At 49.4% G+C, this 19,150-nt stretch overlaps 1 protein-coding gene across 5 annotated transcripts in view; it reads right to left on the reverse strand.

Annotated features, from left to right (window-relative positions):
- PSIP1 (PC4 and SRSF1 interacting protein 1) overlaps positions 1 to 19,150 on the reverse strand; it is a 543,316-nt gene that overhangs the window by 53,803 nt on the left and 470,363 nt on the right. For all 5 annotated transcript variants that reach the window (XM_085633866.1, XM_085633873.1, XM_085633883.1 and 2 more), the window contains 4 exons: positions 16,694 to 16,749; positions 1,292 to 1,362; positions 1,027 to 1,128; positions 439 to 655 (listed from right to left, as the gene is read on the reverse strand). In XM_085633866.1, coding sequence (XP_085489992.1) covers positions 439 to 655; positions 1,027 to 1,128; positions 1,292 to 1,362; positions 16,694 to 16,749 — 446 coding nt within the window. The remainder of the gene's footprint in view (positions 1 to 438; positions 656 to 1,026; positions 1,129 to 1,291; positions 1,363 to 16,693; positions 16,750 to 19,150) is intronic.

Below are 19,150 nucleotides of genomic sequence, written 5' to 3' on the forward strand. Positions count from 1 at the left end.
AAATTAGGCCTGGGGGAAGCTAGGAGTTAATAGGCTGTAGAGGAAGCGTGACAAAGGGAGAGTGAGAAAGTGAAGTTTGTGGGGGCAAGAATGAGATCCAAGTGCCATGAGATTCAGCAGGGGTGGGGCCACAGGCTAATTGCATAGAAAATGGATCTGTGCATTTTAAAGATAGGTGACCGAGGAAGTTTAACACCTCTGCTGCCTGCTAGATTGTTGCTCATACCCAGTTTGCTGACTCAGGGGCAGTTCGCAGCCTGTACAGAGAGAGAGTTATTTTTTCCACTACAATACTGAACAGAATTTTTATGAAAGTGCCGATTTTACGATTGTTTGCAAAACGTTATACCCTGCGGTGTCTGTTTAGAATGAATGACTGCAGTCAACTACTAAAATCATCCCCCCAAAAAAAACCCTGTAGAGGGATCATTAACCTACCTGCACTCTGTTCTTTTTCCACTTTTTTCTGCGGCCCTCTCTTGCCAGGATCTTTGGATTTGTAGGCTTCCTCGTGCTGCCGCTGCTCAGCTAACGATCTGCTCAAGACTTGAGTGATGACCGAGTCGCCTTCACCCACCAGGAACATGTTTTTGAACTTATTATACAGCATTGTTGCTTTTTCCATGATTATTTGGCTAGCTTTCAATCTTCGAATCTAAGTAAGATTTAATTGATGTTAGCATATTACTTTATTTTATACTTCTTAACTGGTTGCAGAGACATTTTAAAACATTGCACTTTGCTTGCAATATAACACAGAACCTATCAAGCAAAGTAAAAATAATCGTGTAGAATAACAAACTAAACAATGTAACAATTTCACTGTTGACTAAGTATTGGACACTTCACTTTAGTTATTGCCTTATTCTAGATCAGTCAATCGAGGAATACATTGGCAGAGGTACATGTAATAACCTCTTATACAAAACCAAAACAAATACAAGCAGCTAGGTATTCTCAATAGAAGTCAAAGTAGAAAAAATTCAAATCAGAAATGTGATGAGCAAACCATCTCACTGTACTCACCTTTTTCAGGGTGGTGATCATATCTGTGTGTTTTTGAGCCTGCTGCATTGTAACCTGAAGGGAAGCCAGCTCATCCAAGGCATTGATACACCTGTCGATATCCTGTACAGAAAGAATCAACATCTACCTCACTGCGCCCATCAGTCTATTAAGTCAGCAAGAACAAAATTAGCATTGTTTTTAATAAATTGGCAAAACAAATGCTGTAACTGAATACCATTACTATTTGAAATGCTAGACAATCTTGAGTAACCAAAGGACTTACAAGATTATCAATTTTGAGAGATGTCTTTATTTCAGCATGTATCCGTTGAATTCTTGAGTCCGTTGAAGGCTCTGTGTATTAAACATGCATTGCGCAATTAGTGATAAAATAATATAGCTCATAAATAAAATGCAAAAAAAAACTAAATGCGAATTAATAATGAAATAGTATCTAGTTCCAATTTTTCATTTCTCCCAAAAAGTTAAAATGACAAGAACATCTCCCTCTTGATGGTTTACCCGATTGTTGTTTTGGTACTGGGACACACATTTTGCCTTGTAAATTCTGCATCTTGCAGATATACCAAAACAGAGAATAAAAGGATAATGGTACTTGCCCAGTAAGCATCTGTTCTTGGCATGTAGAGCTGTAGATTCACATGCTTTGCATACTCTTGCCATCTAGTGATGTGTCCGGATGTTTTCAAGTTGTTTTTCTTCGAAGAAGTATTTACTAGTCACAAGGTAAGGTGACTCCTCCTTTCGGTGATAGTGTGCATGCGCATCGACTCCATTGTTAGATTGTTATCCCGCAAGAGGGTGAGAATGGAGTAAGTAAGTGTAGTATAGAGATGTCCATGAATATGAATATATAATGAAGAACTGCAACAACTATAAATACCCGGGGAGGCGGGTGGGCACATGTGAATCTACAACTCTACATGCCAAGAACAGATGCTTATTGGGTAAGTAACTGTGTGAAAGTGCCCTCTTTCTGCATGGTTGCGTACACTTTTTGCTGAAGGAGTAGTTTCTTACCTGTAACTCCAGTTCTGTCGTAGGGGTATCTCTGTTATAGTCATAATCTATGAATAATCCCCGCCCATGTGCGGGGACCCCGGAGCAATCAAAAATATCTCTTAAGCTGTCCCGCATTTGCAAACCTGCAAAGACACTTAAGAGACAGACAAAATAATACAGCCTAATCACAACAAGGCTGCACTGGCCAGCGCTTCCTCTGAAGTGAACACAAAAGCCAAAATAAAGTTTAAATGTCATTTTTATTCACATCTGACATCCTCCTTTATTACCACACACTCCCTTCACCAAAATCCCTTTAAACAATAGAGAGGAAGGGGTGGACAGACAAGCCCTATAGGCTGTCATTATGTGTCTGCTAAAGGGATACCGTGCCTTTAAGAAACTCTCCAGAGACCCCCGGTATCCCAGGATGCACAGCCAACACAAGTTACTTTCAGTTCTTTTTGAAGGTGTATAACAACAGGCCTGATACTATCAGGTTACTCCACCGGGGAGGAGGGAGGGTCGCTTATGACTATAACAGAGATACCCCTACTACAGAACTGGAGTTACAGGTAAGACACTACTCCTTCTGTAGTAGGGGATCTCTGTGTATAGTCATAATCTATGAATAGAATGGCAAGCCCATCCCAACCAACAAGCAGCGGTGGAGTAAGCCCAACCACCAACAAATCACCGTGCAAACAAATTCCTCAGCGAAGCCTGTCCAACCTGCGCATCTGCCCTAGCATCAGAATCCAGGCAGTAATGCTTCGTAAACGTATGGACTGACTTCCAGGTGGCAGCCTTACAAATGTCCGCAATGGGAACATTCCTAAGCAAAGCTGTAGTAGCAGCCTTGCCTCTAGTCGAATGTGCCGTAGGCTTACCCCCCAATGTTTTATTAGCTTTTTGGTAACAAAGCTGAATATAGGAAACAATCCATCTGGAAATGGACTGTTTTGAGGTAGCTAAACCAGTTCTTACCGAACCATAATTAACAAACAGTTGATCCGACCTGCGGATATCTTTTGTCTTATCCAGGTAAAATTTCAGTACCCTACGCACATCAAGTGAATGCAGAGACCTCTCCGCCGGAGAGGAAGGATGCTGAAAAAACGTAGGCAAAGTTATCATTTGATTTACATGGAAATCTGATATCACCTTAGGCAAAAATTTAGGATGGGTACGCATCACTACTTTAGAAGCATGGAAAACAGTATACGGCTCTTGACAACACAGAGCCTGAATCTCACTCACCCTCCTGGCCGATGTAATGGCCACAAGGAAGGCAGCCTTCCAAGACAAATGCTGCAACGAAGCCTTATGGATAGGCTCAAAAGGCTCCCTCATCAATCTAGATAACACCACATTCAATTCCCATGGTGGAGAAGGTCTTCTAACAGGGGGAAACACCTTACGCAAACCCTCCAAAAAATCCTTAATCACAGGGATTTGAAAAAATGAGGTTTGAGAAGGGCCCTTCCTATACGCAGTCAGAGCTGCGAGATGAACCTTAATAGACTGAAAATTAAGCCCAGATTGAGCTAACTGCAGCAGATAAGGCAAAATAACATCTTCTTTACAGGATGTAGGGTCAAAGTCCTTTGCCTTGCACCATAAGCAGAATCTCTTCCACTTATAGGCGTAAGAAGTCCTCGTAGACAGTCTCTTCGCCTCTTTCAAGATCTCCATACAGTCCTGAGGTAGGTTCAAGTGTCCATACTGTACTAGCTCAGGAGCCATGCTGCCAAACTCAAGGACGAGAGATTGGGGTGAACCATCTGTCCTCCGAACTTCGTGAGAAGGTCCGGCCGACACGGCAGGCGTCTGTGCGGCAGAACAGACCGGTGAAGAAGGTCGGTGAACCACCATTGCCTCGGCCACTCCGGAGCAATCAGGATCATTCTGGCTCTGGATTGCGACAGCTTGATCAACACCGCCGGGATCAGGGGAATGGGTGGAAAGGCGTAGAGAAAGCTGTTGGACCAGCTGATCCATAGGGCATTCCCCAGCGTCCCTGGTTGGTAGTACCTGGACGCGAAGTCGCGGCATTTGCTGTTTTCTGCCGTAGCGAACAGATCTATATCCGGAGTGCCCCACTCTGCGAAGACGTCTCTTAGCACGTCGTCGTTTAGCACCTACTCGTGGTTCTCTTGAACGAGCCTGCTGAGCGCGTCTGCTTGGGCATTCTGCACCCCCGGCAGATGGGTCGCCGTGATCGTCAGGTTCCTGGCCACCAGCCAGTTCCAGATCGCCTGTGCCTCCAGAGACAGGGTGCGTGAACGTGAGCCCCCCTGCTTGTTGAGGTAATACATGGTCGTAGTATTGTCCGTCTGAACCAGCAGGGAGTTTGTCCTGAAGGAGGGATGGAACGCCTCCAAGGCCAAGTGTACCGCTCTGAGTTCCAAAAAGTTGATATGGTAAGTCGTCTCCATCTGCGACCCTATCCCCTGAATCTGAAGAGGGCCCGAATGCGCTCCCCAGCCCTGGAGAGACGCATCGGTCACTATGGTCTGGACCGGAATATCCTTGTGAAAAGGAGTCCCCTTGCAGACATTCTCTGGGGCACACCACCATTTCAGAGACTGCCGAGCGTGTTGAGACAGCTGGATCTTGTCCTCCCAACGCCCCCGCCTCTGGTCCCATTGATCCTCCAGACATTCCTGTAGGGGCCTCATATGCAGACGTGCATTGGGGGTGAGAAAGATGCAAGAAGCCATCGACCCCAGTAAGGAAGACACCGTCCTCACCGTAGGAGAGCGGGCTGAGATGAGATGCCGAGCCTTCCCACGGATAGATAAGCGTCTCTCCTCCAAAGGACACACGCTTGCGTTCAAGGTATTGACTGAGGCCCCCAAGTACTGGAGACACTGCACAGGGATCGGCACTGACTTCGACATGTTGATGTGCAGTCCCAGGCGATGCAGCAAGGCAGCTGTCCTGTTGAAATGGCACTGGGCTTCCTGGTAAGTAGACGCTTTGATCAACCAATCGTCCAGATATGGATACACAAACACCCTGGTCTTCCGCAGGTGTGCCGCGACCACCGCCATGCACTTGGAGAACGCCCGTGGTGCAGACTTCAGGCCAAACCGGAGTACTGAATACTGGTAATGGTTGTTGCCTACCAGAAACCTCAGGAACTTGCGATGCTTTGGTGCGATCGGCACATGAAAGTAAGCGTCCTGCAGATCTATGGCGCACAGCCAGTCTCCGCGATGCAACTGAGGGTAAATCTGATGCAGGGACAACATACGGAACTTTTCTCTGCGGATCCACTTGTTTGCTTGACGCAGATCTAGAATAGGCCTGAACTCGTTCTTGTCCTTTTTTCTTACGAGAAAGAACCGTGAGTAGAGACCTCTTCCTTTTTGCTGCAAAGGAACCGCTTCTATCGCCCTCTTTTTTAACAGAACGTCTGCCTCCCGCTGGAGCTCCCTCACCATGTAGGAGGAGCGCACTGGTGGAATCTGTGGAGGCGGGCTGGTGAAACGAAGACAGTAACCATTGCAAACAATATTCAGCACCCACTTGTCCTGCGTTATTGTCCTCCACTCTGCCAGGTAGTGTTGAATACTTCCCCCCACCGGAGCGGGTAACGGATGAGGGGGAAGTAACTTTTCAGGGCTTTGACCCGGCCGGGCCTTTGTTCCCCGACGAGGACTGATGCTGTCCTCTGCCCCTCTGGCGCTTCTGAAAGGACTGCCTCGGGAACTGCTGTTGTTGCTGGGGCTGTTGTTGGTGGCCCGACTGACGCTCTTGACCTCTCTGCTTGGCGTAGCGCCTGCCCGAGGATCGGAAGGACCTCCTCTGCTCCTTGGGCCTCTCCAGCCCCACCGCCTTCAGAGTTTCCGCCTCAGCCTTCATGCGGGCCATCTCGTCATCCGCATGCGACCCGAACAGCGTCGTGCCAGAGAATGGTAAATTGGCGATCTTCTGCTGTGCTTCAGGCTTGAGCGGGGTCAGCCGCAGCCAGGAATGCCTCCTCATGTGTATACCGTGGCAGTACCCATGGGCCGCCAGCAGCGACACATCCCCCGCCGCACTGATGATCTGATTAGAGACCATCATGCCCTCGTTCAGCACCTCCTGAAAGTCCTCCCTCTTGTCTCTAGGCAGGGAGGCAGCGAACTGTTGCAGGGAGTCCCAAAGAGACCTGTCATAGCGCCCCAACAGAGCGGAGGCGCTAGCGGCCTTCATCGTAGTGGTCGACGTGGAGCACATCCTCCTCCCCAAGGAGTCCATTTTGCGACTCTCCTTATCCGGAGGAGCCGTGGAGGAAGGCGTCGTAGAGTGTTGTTTACGAGCCGCCGCCACGATAACAGAGTCCGGTGGAGGATCCACTCTGAGAAACGCCGGGTCCGAGTCAGGAGCCCTGTACTTTTTTAGCAGTCTCGAGGGCGCCGGTTTCACCACGGCCGGCGTCAAGAACACCTCCATTGCAGGTTCCTCCAACCCCGGAACCAACGGGAGGAGGGGGCGCGACAGATGAACCTTATGCAAAGTTTCAAAGATCACAGAAGTAGTGGGAATAGGGGTAGTGACTGATATCCCCAACTTCGCCGCCCCTCTCATCAGCACCTCCTGGAACGTGGCAATGTCATCCACCGGCGAGACGCGGGTAGGAGGCGTCTCCGACAGCGAGGGCGAAAACCGTCCAGTCCCAGAAGAGTTCGTGCCCCTCGAGCCTCTGGAACGAGACCGATACCTCCGTCGTCCATGTCCAGAGCGAGTGGACGATCTGCGCCTACTCCGTGATCGCCTGCGAGGGCGAGATCTCTGCCTGTGAGGAACCCTCGGGGGCGGAGGCGGTGGCTGCGGTGGAGATGTAGGCAGCTGAGGCAAGGGCAGAGGAGGAGGGGGAGGAGGAAGAGGAGGAGGAGGAGGAAGATCAGGCACCGGTGGAGGAGCCGGTGGAAGATCGGGCGCAGGAGGCAGAGGCGGCTGCTGGGTACGCAGCGGGGACAGATGTTCCGAAGCCCCATCACTCCTAGCAGGAGAGCCCGCACCAGAACTGTCCGGGCTCGCGGCCACTCTCCTCTTCTTGGCGGGCCTGTCCCGTGTGGAGGCCACCGACGGGGAACGTCCGCGTCTCCCCGATCCCCGACTGGAGATCGTAATCACTGAGGACGTGTTCCCCGATGTCCGTGACGTCGAACTGTACGTCGACCTCGTCCGGCGTCTCTTAGCCCTCGACGTCGAACGCCGTCTCGCAGTCGAGCGTCCTCTCGACGTCGAACCATGCCTCCTCGACGTCGAACCATGCCTCCGTGACGTCGAACCACGCCTCCGTGACGTCGAACCACGCCTCGACCTCCGTCGCCGCGGCGTCGACTTCTGGTGCTTCGACGTCGAAAGCTGGTGTCTCGACGTCGACCTGTGCCTCGACGGTGACCTGTGCCTCGACGGCGATCGTCTCCGCCTGGACGGCGGGCGCCGGGATCTCGGCGTCGACTCCGTCAGCGTCGAGCCGTGGGTCGACGGCGAAGGTGGCGAGTGAAGTCTTCCATGGGGCTCGGTACGACGTCGATGGGTTGTCGACGTCGACCGTGACACCTGCGACGGCGACCCGGTCCCGGGTCTCGCCGGCCCCTCTCTCGACGTCGAACGCCGAGTCTGCCGCGACCCAGAGCCCTGGATCGACGGTGAACATACCGGTGCCTTCTCCCTCGCCTTCAACGTCGAACGCGACTTACCAGCCGGTAGGCGCCGTTTCTGCTCCCTGCTCTGCCCGGAGGTCCCTCCAGGGGCTGAAGCATGGGCGGAGGAGGGAGAATGAGATCCTCCATGCCCCGAAGTCCCACCGGTCCTCTGCTGCTCCTGTCCCTGAAGGCGAATCTTCTCCCTGTCCCTCAGGGTCCTCTTTGAAAAGGTTTTACAGATGGCACATGTAGCTGGGACATGTGAGGGCGACAAGCAGAGGATACAAACATCATGTGGGTCCGTCTTGGCCTTTTTCCTCCCACACTCAGGGCAGTTATCGAACAAAGCCATGCTAAGAGTGGGCCAAAACTGCTCCAGATTGCAGGCAGTAGTAGACAAAGGCTCTAGACGTGGAATGAAAACACTATTTATCCAAAAAATCCAATTTTAATCAAATAAACCACCCAAAAGGGTAGAGCTCAAGCTCCAGGGTCCTGCTAGCAGGAGCCGGAAAAAAGAACTGAAAGTAACTTGTGTTGGCTGTGCATCCTGGGATACCGGGGGTCTCTGGAGAGTTTCTTAAAGGCACGGTATCCCTTTAGCAGCCCTATAGGGCTTGTCTGTCCACCCCTTCCTCTCTATTGTTTAAAGGGATTTTGGTGAAGGGAGTGTGTGGTAATAAAGGAGGATGTCAGATGTGAATAAAAATGACATTTAAACTTTATTTTGGCTTTTGTGTTCACTTCAGAGGAAGTGCTGGCCAGTGCAGCCTTGTTGTGATTAGGCTGTATTATTTTGTCTGTCTCTTAAGTGTCTTTGCAGGTTTGCAAATGCGGGACAGCTTAAGAGATATTTTTGATTGCTCCGGGGTCCCCGCACATGGGCGGGGATTATTCATAGATTATGACTATACACAGAGATCCCCTACTACAGAATTGCTGATGTGCTTTGACTGAGTGTGCCCTGGCCTCCTGCCAATCAGGGCCTAAAAACTGCATTGAAGCCTAAACCCAAATGGCATCTCTAGCCACAGGTCAGTCCATGGTAAATGGTACCCCAGGTACCCAGGGCACTGTGACCAGAGAAGACCCCCTAAGGGCTGCAGAACTTATTGTGCCATCCTTAGAGGCCCTGTATCACTACATTCACACACTGCTTTAGCAGGCTGCATGTTTTGGTGCAGAACAAAGTGAAGAGTCGACATGGCACACATCCCTGTGTGCCATGCCTACAACCCACTGTCCTGGCATAGGTCAGTCACCCCTCTTGCTGGGTGCACTATACCAGTGGTGAGGGTAGAGGTATACGAGCCCTGTACCCCCACAGTGTTTAAGACCATTCTTAGACATTGTAAGTGCAGTGCTGCCATTAAGAGTATTGAATATGCTACTTACCAGTATGCATCTGTTCTTGGCATGTAGGGCTGCTGACATTCATATCTGTGCATAGATCGCCGCCTAGTGTTGGGTCCGGATGTTTGCACGTTGTTGTCCTGGAAGAGTCTTCGAAGTATCCTGAGATAGGTGACTCCTCCCCTGGACCACAGTGCGCATGGGCATCCTCTCCATCCTCAGATTGTTTTTCGCCATTGTGGCAGTGATGGAGTAGATACAGAAAGTGATGACCATGCTATACAGTAATTCTGAGAGCTGCAGCTGCTACAGGCGCCGGGGAGGAGGGTGGGCGATATGAATGTCAGCAGCCCTACATGCCAAGAACAGATGCATACTGGTAAGTAGCATATTCAGTTCGAGGCATGTGGGCTGCTGAATTCATATCTGTGCATAGAATACATAGCAGTACCTCCTATTAGCGGCGGCTACCAGTGTCAGCTGCAGCGGTCTGAAAAAGAGTTTTGAGAACAGCCTGTCCTACAGCTGCCTGCTGTTTTGAGTGTACATCTACACAATAGTGTTTGGTAAATGTATGTATAGTGGACCATGTGGCTGCTCTACATATATCTTGTAAAGGAATGTTTCCCAGGAAAGCCATGGATGCCCCTAACTTACGTGTTGAGTGGGCTCGTGGGGGAATCGTTAATGTGCGTTTAGCCTTTTGATAGCAAATTTGAATACATTTAACGATCCATCTGGCTATACCTGCTTTGGAGATGGCGTTGCCTTTGTGTTGTGGAGAAAAGGCAACGAAAAGTTGTTTTGTCTTCCTAAAGTGTTTAGTCCTGTCTATATAGTACATGAGGGCTCTTTTGACATCTAGTGTATGGAGCATTCTTTCAGCGACATTTTGTGGATCCTGAAAGAAAACAGGCAGTTCAATAGTTTGATTCATGTGGAACTGCGATATAACTTTAGGCATGAATTTGGGGTTGGTACGTAGTACGACCCTGTTTGGGTGAACCTTAACGAAGTGATTGCCACTAGAAAAGCTACTTTCCAGGTGAGGAATTGAATCTCACATGAGTGTAGAGGTTCGAAGGGTGGGCCCATCAGTCGGGTGAGGACCAAGTTGAGGTTCCACACCGGTGCCGGTGGGTGTCTTGGGGGAATTACTCGTTTAAGTCCCTCCAAGAAAGCTTTGATGGCAGGCACTCTGAATAAAGAGAGGTGCTGCCTGTTCTGGAGATAGGCTGCTATTGCGGTCAAATGGATACGTATTGAGGTGTATGCCAGATTGCATCGATAGAGGTGTAAGAGGTAACAGATTATATTTTGAATGGATGCGTCTAGCGGGTTAATGTCATTGTTGTTACAGTAAATGACAAACCTCTTCCATTTAGCTGCATAGCAAGCTCTGGTAGTGGGTCTCCTGGCTTCCTTAATGATCTCCATACAGTCAGGTGGCAGGTTTAGGTAGCCAAACTCTAAGACTTCAGGAGCCAGATTGCCAGGTTCAGCTGTTGCGGATCTGGGTACTGAATTTCTCCATGGTTCTGCGTCAAAAGCGCGGGTTTGATCCGCAGCCTTTGATGCGGCACCACGGAAAGTTCCAGAAAGGTGGTGTACCATGGCTGGCGCGCCCATGTGGGAGCAACTAGGATGAGTGTCAGTGAGTGCTGTCGCAGTTTGCGTGCTACTAGCGGTATCAATGGTGCTGGTGGAAAAGCGTACGCAAATCTGCCGGACCAGTTCATCCATATCGCATTGCCCTGCGACTGTGGATGTGAGAACTTGGCGGCAAAGCTTTGGCATTTTGCGTTTTCGCTTGTGGCGAATAGGTCTATCTATGGATGACCCCACTGTAGGAAGTACGTTTGGAGTACTGATGGATGTAGCTCCCACTCGTGCATCTGGTGGCTGTGTCTGCTGAGCAGATCCGCCATCTGGTTGTCCTTGCCCGGGAGGTGTTCTGCCATGAGGAATATGTTCCTCTGAATGGCCCACTTCCACATGCTCTGAGCCAGATGAGACAACTGTGGAGAGTGTGTTCCTCCCTGCTTCTGTATGTAGTACATGGCGGTCATGTTGTCCGTCCGGATCAACACGACCTTGTTGCACAGGTGTACTTTGAATGCTTTCATTGCCAGGAAGATTGCCATCAGTTCTAGAAGGTTGATGTGCATCTTCTTTTGCTGTGTTGTCCATAGTCCCTGCACTGTGTAATTGAGTACATGAGCTCCCCATCCCTGGAGAGACGCGTCCGCCGTCAGTATTATTTGTGGAACAGGCTCTTGGAACGGTCGGCCCTTGCAAAGGTTTTGTGGATTCCACCAATGCAGAGAGTTGTATGCCCGACCGCTCACCAACACTAGGTCTTTTAGTTGCCCGTGAGCCTGATTCCATTGACGTGCTAAGCACTCCTGGAGCGGGCGCATATGTAGTCTCGCGTGCGGGACTATGAAAATGCAGGAGGCCATCATGCCTATCAACTGCATGAACACTCGCGCAGGAAGGGAGTGTTGAGGTTTGAACTTTGAGATCAGCAGTTGCATGCTGTTGATCCTCACTAAATTTGGCTTAGCTGTGGCTGCCAGAGTGTCTATGGTCGCACCTAGGTACTGTTGTACGTGTGCGGGTTGGAGATGTGATTTTGGGTAATTTAGAGAGAATCCCAGACTGTGAAGAAGGTGAATGGTGCGGGACATGTGGCTGGCACATTGCTGGGCTGACGTAGCTTGAACAAGCCAGTCGTCCAGGTAAGGGTAGACGTGGATGTGTTGTCTCCGTAGATGTGCAGCTACTGTAGCTAGGCACTTGGTGAAAACTCTGGGTGCTGTTGTCACACCGAAGGGGAGGACTTTGAATTGGTAGTGCTGCCCCTGAATAGTGAACCCGAGATATTTTCGGTGTGACGGGTGTATGGGTATGTGGAAATACGCATCTTTGAGGTCTAGTGTGGCTAGGAAGTCTCCCTGTTTGAGCAGCGGGAGAACCTGCTGTTGGGTGAGCATATGGAAATGCTCTGAGAGAATGTAGTGGTTGAGGGGTCTGAGGTCTAGGATTGGGTCTGAGTGACCCGTCCTTTTTTGGTATTAAGAAGTACAGAGAGTACACCCCTGTTCCCTGTTGGTTGACGGGCACGACCTCTATTGCGCCTTTTTGCAGCATACTTAGCACTTCCTGCTGTAATAACGTTAAGTGCTCTGAGGACATAGGACGTTGCTTTGGCGGTATGGTGGGTGGAGTGGAGGTTAATTCGAGACAGTAACCGTGTTGGAAAACATCTCTGACCCACCTGTCCGTGGTGATGGTATTCCACGTGGACAGGAACCGCTGGAGCCTTCCCCCGACAGGTGTTATGTGGTCGGGGGGAAGGGAGAGGGCGTCACGGTTTGTTTTTGGGGGAGGACCTGGTATTGCCGTAACCACGTCCTCTGCCTTTGGTGCTGGAGCCACGATATCCACCTCGGGTGTTTTTATCGTAGGAACTTTGTGTGCCCCCTTTATTGTAGGTTTGCTGTGCCCCCTGTCCTCTACCTGCACCTCTATTTCCGGGGCGACGAAAGGAGCCACTACGAAATGTCTGCGTTTGCAGAGCCCCCATTGACTTCGCAGTGTCCGTGTCTTTTTTTATCTTTTCTAAGGTGGTGTCAACCTCCGGTCCAAATAAGTAGTCTGGGTTGACCGGCTGATTGAGGATGTTATTTTGGACCTCAGGTTTGAATCCGGAGATCCGTAACCAGGCGTGTCGTCGTAGCATGACGCTGGTGTTTATTGCCCTTGCAGCAGTGTCTGCGGCATCTAGTGCACACTTGATGGAGGCGTTTGTGAGAAGTTGTCCCTCCCTGATGAGGAGCTCCGCTGCCTCTTTATACTCGTCTGGTAGGTGTTGGAGTAGGGTCTCTAACGTGTCATAGTGTGAGCGGTCGTAGCGAGCTAGGAGCGCCTGTGTATTGGCAATGCGCCATATGTTTGCTGCCTGGGCTGCAATCCTTTTGCCAGAGGTCTCTAGGACCTTGGACTCTTTGTCCGGGGGAGGAGCATCACCAGTCGTCTGCGAGTGTGCCCGTTTGCGAGCATTGGCAACTACGATGGAGTCCAGAGGCAACTGGCTTCTAATGTACGTGGGGTCCCCAGGTGCGGGTTTATACTTTTTCTCGATCCTGGGGTTTATTACCCTTGCCCTGGTGGTTTCTTTGAAAATGTCCTTTGCTGGTTTGAGGACACCTTTCAACATGGGCAGAGTCTTAAAAGTCCTCTCGGAGGATGCGAAAGTGTCCACCAAGAAATCGTCCTCGATAGTGTCGGAGTGGAGTTGCACTCCATGATTGGCTGCGGCACGTTCGATGAGGACGTTGAATGCAGCAGTGTCCTCTGTGGGGGACGTTTTTGCGCCATAAAGTTGCGTGTCCTGTGTATCCAGAGCGGCACCTGGGTCTACAGGGTCATCCCAGACTTGATCAGGGTCTTGCTGGCCCTCAGGGTCCATGTCCCCGGGGTAGGTGGTGTCGTCACCCATGTAGTCCTCCACTGCATCGGAGTGCGTCGGGGAGAACGACTGTGGATCTGTGTAAGAGGTGTGGATTTGTTAGTAGAGAACTGGTTCCGATTCCGCCGGCATCTTTTGCTTTAGCGGGATCCTATAGGAGTCCAAAGCCTTTCCGGAAGTGATCTTCCGCTTTCGGAGCATGAGCCTGCCGGTGTCGGCGTCGATGAAGTGGGACGGTGATGTCCCAGTAGGTGAGTGTTCGGTAGATGGGGACCTTGTCTGGGTAACCCGTGTTCTGATCTCGAACAGTTTCGGCGCCGTGGGTGGCGGCAAACCAAAGGTGATATTGGCCGGTGCCGAAGGTGCCTTCTGTGCCTTTTTCGGTTCGGAGCTCAACGAGGTCTGGAGGGCTGCCTTTTCCCTGATGCGTTGCAAGGACGCTGCCACTTGTCGCACCTGGAACGCCGACGGTTCTTTGGCGCCGAGTGGTTCCGTAGAGGCAGGTGTGGACTTCTTCGAAGTCACCGGGTCATCGAGTCGAGGAGAGGTAGTAGCCGTCGACGGCGTCGATGAATGGACCGTAGTCGCTGCTTTCGAGGTTGATAGCGATGCAGTGGCCATTTTCACCTTGGTGGCCGGTGCCGACTGCTTCGGTGCCGGGGGCCGAGGCGCTTTGGCGGTGCCGATGGCTTTTCGTTTCGGGTCGGCGCCGACATCGGCTGCAGCGAGTTCGGTACCGAAGTCCCTTTTGGTGCGGTCGGAGCCGACGGGTTTGGCTGGCGTCGAAGGTGTGGTGGGCCTCGAGCCGACCAGTGTCAGTTTCACTTTCGGTTTCTGTTGAACCGGTGCGACGATTGGTTTCGGGGAAGGGAAACCAGTCTTTTTAGGTAATAATGGCTCTCGCTGTATGTCCGTGGCCGGGCCAGAGGGCGGGGCCGAGGAACTGCTGGATTGGTCTTGGGTAAGGCCCGAAGGCGATTCCTCGACCGGAGCCGTCGACTGACGCACTGGGATATCCTCCATTTGGACGGGTAGGCCCTGCTCCTCACCAGAGCTACCTTCTTCGGCCCCTAAGGCCTCATCGTAGTCTCCTACCTCATCGTCGGCTTCTTCCCTGTGAAAAAGCTCTTCATCTACGTCTTCCGATCTGGAACCGTGTTCGGAAGTGGGGCTGGAGGGTATATTTTCCACGCTTTCGACATCTTCGTCCTCGGTGCTGAAGATGTTGGTCGGGGCCGGTGCCGCTTGCTGCGCTTCCAGTCACGCGGCTCGTCGATTCCTGAGAGTCTTCTTGGATCTGAATCGGGCACAGGCCATGCATTTCGATTCGTCATGATCCGGTGAGAGGCATTTGTTGCACACCGGGTGGACGTCGATATGTGGGTATTTGGCGTGGCAAACAGGACACCGCTTGAATGGGGTCCTCGATTCCATCGTCGAAGTTCGGTCGATGGTCGGATTTAATGGATCCGAAAAGTTGTTAAAATCACTAAACTAGCCTGTAAACTGTCGATACCGATCGGGAACTGTACCGACGAAAACTAGAGGCCTTTTGGCCTGAAAACTAAATTTTCCTAACTTGAGTCAAGATAAGCACATCCGAACCCAATGGCGGAAAAAAACAATCTAAGGATGGAGAGGATGCCCATGCGCACTGTGGTCCAGGGGAGGAGTCACCTATCTCAGGATACTTCGAAGACTCTTCCAGGACAACAACGTGCAAACATCCGGACCCAACACTAGGCGGCGATCTATGCACAGATATGAATTCAGCAGCCCACATGCCTCGAACATGGTGCTGGGAGTTTGTCATTACGAACTCCACAGCCCCATAATGGCTACACTGAAAACTAAGGCAACTGGTCCCCACTGGATCTGACCCCCCACTTTGGAAGCAGAGGGCTGATTGTTGACCTTGTACGGTGTAGAAGCAGTGTCTGAGGAGACACGATCGGGAGACGGAACGAGGCCCCGAGAAGTGAACTCCCACATGGAGCCAGCTTGACGGAGAGCCGTCCAGTTGAAACAGCAATCGTTGACCGGAACAGAACACTACAACTATGTTGAACCGGAGCACACATCTGGACAGTACGGCAGTAAGAAAATCTAACAATGGAGTCGATGACCATGCACATTGCAGCAAGAGGAGTCACAGTACCACGTGACTCGAAAGACTTCTTCGAAGAAAAACAACTTGCCCACATCCAGGCCCAACACTAGATGGCAGGAGTATGCACAACGTGCATCTTAAGCCACCCATGCCTTGAACATAACACTTCTTTGATGGGTTAATTATGTATTTTTTTTTAATTACTTGGATTTCTATAGACTGGAATGTTAAGAGCCAACAATTTTAAAACTATTACTTCAAAGAAACATGACTAATCGCAGTTAATCTTCATAATTAGAAGTCCCTAAAAAATATATTTTTTAAAATTTCTTTTTATTAACAATAGGAATCGTCAACACCAGGCACAGTACTTCATTACAATATATTCTTATCTTTACATGGCTCTCAAACAATTGACAGTATACAGTGTGTTGTCCAGGGGCGATTCGTGTATAAGTCCCTAAATTTGACGTATGACAGACCTGCAACCAGACTCAGCACCCATTTCCTCATGTTTTTGTTTTGGCTACTGAGGAGAAATCTGATGTCACCTTTTCCTTCAGGGGTTATGCTTTACATTGACTTAAAAGTGGGATTTTGTGAATTGTGTCCCAAACAAGACATTAACTGGTCATCATTATTGTTGATACTGCACCGTTCCTTTCTCTTTTATTAGTCATTCTCGTCAAGTATTTTTAATTTATGTTTTGGTTTACAATTCTTTTTGGGTGCAGCCGGAGACATGGGTTACCATGCATCTTGTGCCCTCTAACTAGATCATAAGCGTTTTGCATCTTCTCTGCTTCCTAAGCCAAATCTACCATTCCAAATAAAGGGGTTGTCTTTACATTGTTCTATTTTACTAAAATAGATTTTAATTTCAAGGTGTCACTTCTCTTCTAAAGTTTGTAAGACTTCACTGTTCCTAACATTTTGCTCATTGAAAGAGAAGCTCATCACTGTGTTCTAACAAAAAATATTCTGGTATTGCTTTTAGAACTGAAAATAATTCAGCGAGTAGTAACTCATTCTCAAACCAACCATAGGCATTCACAATCAATCATTACATGGGTAACCTACCTTTCTTCTTGTCCATTTTCTTGATGTCAACTTTCTTGGTATCCTCCTTGTGACTCCTGCCAAAACACAAAACAGAAAGATCTCTAGTGCTTGACTTATATGGTCTACTGAGTGCCTATTTTTTAATGAAGCAACATTAGTATTTGTCTTCAAATAACAGGCTGACAGCCTACAGCTCTTTAAAATGCTACTTACCCAGTATGCATCTGTTCTTGGCATGTAGAGCTGTAGAGTAACATGCTTTTTATTGCATGCAATCAAGTGTTAGGTCCGGATGTTTGCACTTTGTTTTTGTTCGAAGTCTTTTCCAGTCACGAGGTAGGTCACGCCACCTTTCGGTGATAGTGCGCATGGGCATCGACTCCATTGTGAGATTGTTTGCCGCAGAGGGTGATAATGGAGTTAGTAAGAGATGTTCAAGTATATGTGTATCTAAGTAAGATATTACTGCAACAGGTATAGGTATCTGGGGAGGCGGGTGGGCACATGTGACTCCACAGCTCTACATGCCAAGAACAGATGCACACTGGGTAAGTAGCATTTTCCATTCAAGGCATGTAAGCTGTAGATCATATGCTTTGCATGGACTATACAGCAGTTCTCTCCCAAAGCGATGGCTAACCTGTAGCTGTTGCAGTGGTCTGAAATAGTGTACGTAAAACTACTTGGCCCACACTAGCTTGCTGCCTTGCTAACACATCTACACAATAGTGTTTTGAGAATGTGTGAGGTGTAGACCATGTTGCAGCTTTGCAGAGGTCGTCTATGGTTATATTCCCCAAGAATGTTATAGAAGCCCCTAGTTTGCGTGTGGAGTGCACTCTAGGGGGGGGGGGGGGGGGGACTCTTTGTTTTGCCTTTGCTGAACATGTCTGAATGCACTTGACTATCCACCTTGCAATGCCGGATTTAGATATAGGATTGCCTTTATGGGGTGGCGCAAAAGCGACAAACAGTTGTTTAGTCTTTCGGAAAGGTTTCGTCCTTTCTGCATAGTAAAGTGGTGCTCTTTTCACATCTAAAGTGTGCAAAGCACATTCTGCCACAGAATCTGGTTGAGGGAAGAACACAGGCAACTCAACAGATTGGTTGATATGAAAGGCAGAAATGACCTTTGGTAGAAATTTAGGGTTGGTCCTAGAGAACCACCTTGTTTTGGCGTACTTTTAAAAATGGTTCTTCTATGGTTTGTGCCTGAAGCTCACCCACTCTCCTCAATGATGTTAAAGCTATGAGGAAAGCTACCTTCCAAGTGAAAAATTGCAGTGCATATCTATGCAATGGCTCAAAGGGTGGACCCATGAGTCTGATAAGGACAATGTTGAGATTCCACACTGGAGCAGGTGGAAGACTTGCAGAAATGATTCTTTTAAGTCCCTCCATAAATGCTTTAATGACAGGTGCTGTCTGTTCTGTAGGCATGCAGCTATTGCAGCAAGATTTAAGCGTATGGAAGAGTACGCTAAATTGGAACGCTGCAGATGTAATAAATAGCAAATGATGTTTTGAACTGAAGCGTCCAGCGGGTCAGTTTGATTTTATTACAGTACATTATAAATCTTTTCCAATTTGCTGCATAGCATGCTCGTGGTAGGACGTCTAGCCTCTTTGATGATGTTCATGCAGTCTGGCAAGAGATTAAGGTAGCCAAACTAAGATTTCAGGTGCCAGATCGCAAGATTGAGATAACTGGGATCTGGATGTCTTGTCTCTCCATGGCTTCGAGTGAGAAGATTAGGTGTGAGATGTCGTTTTTGGTGAGGAGCTACTGAGAGCTCCAACAGTGTTGTGAACCAGGGTTGCAGGGCCCATGTGGGAGTAACTAGGATTAGTGTCAGGGACGCCTGTCTGAGCTTCCGAACCACTAAAGGAATGAGTGGGAGAGGCAGAAAAGCGTATGCAAATACCCCTGACCAATTCATCCATATTGCATTGCCTTTGGACAATGGGTGTGGATGCCTGGATGGGAAGCTTGGGCATTTAGCGTTTAGGTTTGTGGCAACAGATCTATGTCCGGAAAGACCCACATTTGGAAGAATGGGACGAGAACCTGAGGGTGGATTTCCCATTTGTGAATCTGTTGTCTTTGACAACTGAGAAGATCTGCAATATGATTGTTTACTCCTGGGAGGTGTTCTGCAAAGAGATGCATTTTGTGACGTATAGCCCATTTCCAGATGGTCTGTGCTAGTTGTGACAGCTGGAGAGTGTGTCCCCCCGTTTTTGTATGTAGTACATTGCTGCCATGTTGTCTGTACAGATCAGGACAGCTTTACCTACTAGATGTACTTCAAACGCTTTGAGCGCTAGAAAAAAACGCTAGCAGCTCTAGATGATTTATGTGAAGCTGCTTTTGCTGCCGGCTCCACAGGCCCTGAATTGTATGCGTCTGGAGATGAGCTCCCCAACCATTGAGCGATGAGTCTGCTGTTAGTACCATCTGTGGAACCGGGTCGA

This window comes from Triturus cristatus, chromosome 2_1, assembly GCF_964204655.1.
Source record: "Triturus cristatus chromosome 2_1, aTriCri1.1, whole genome shotgun sequence".
NCBI lineage: Eukaryota > Metazoa > Chordata > Amphibia > Caudata > Salamandridae > Triturus > Triturus cristatus.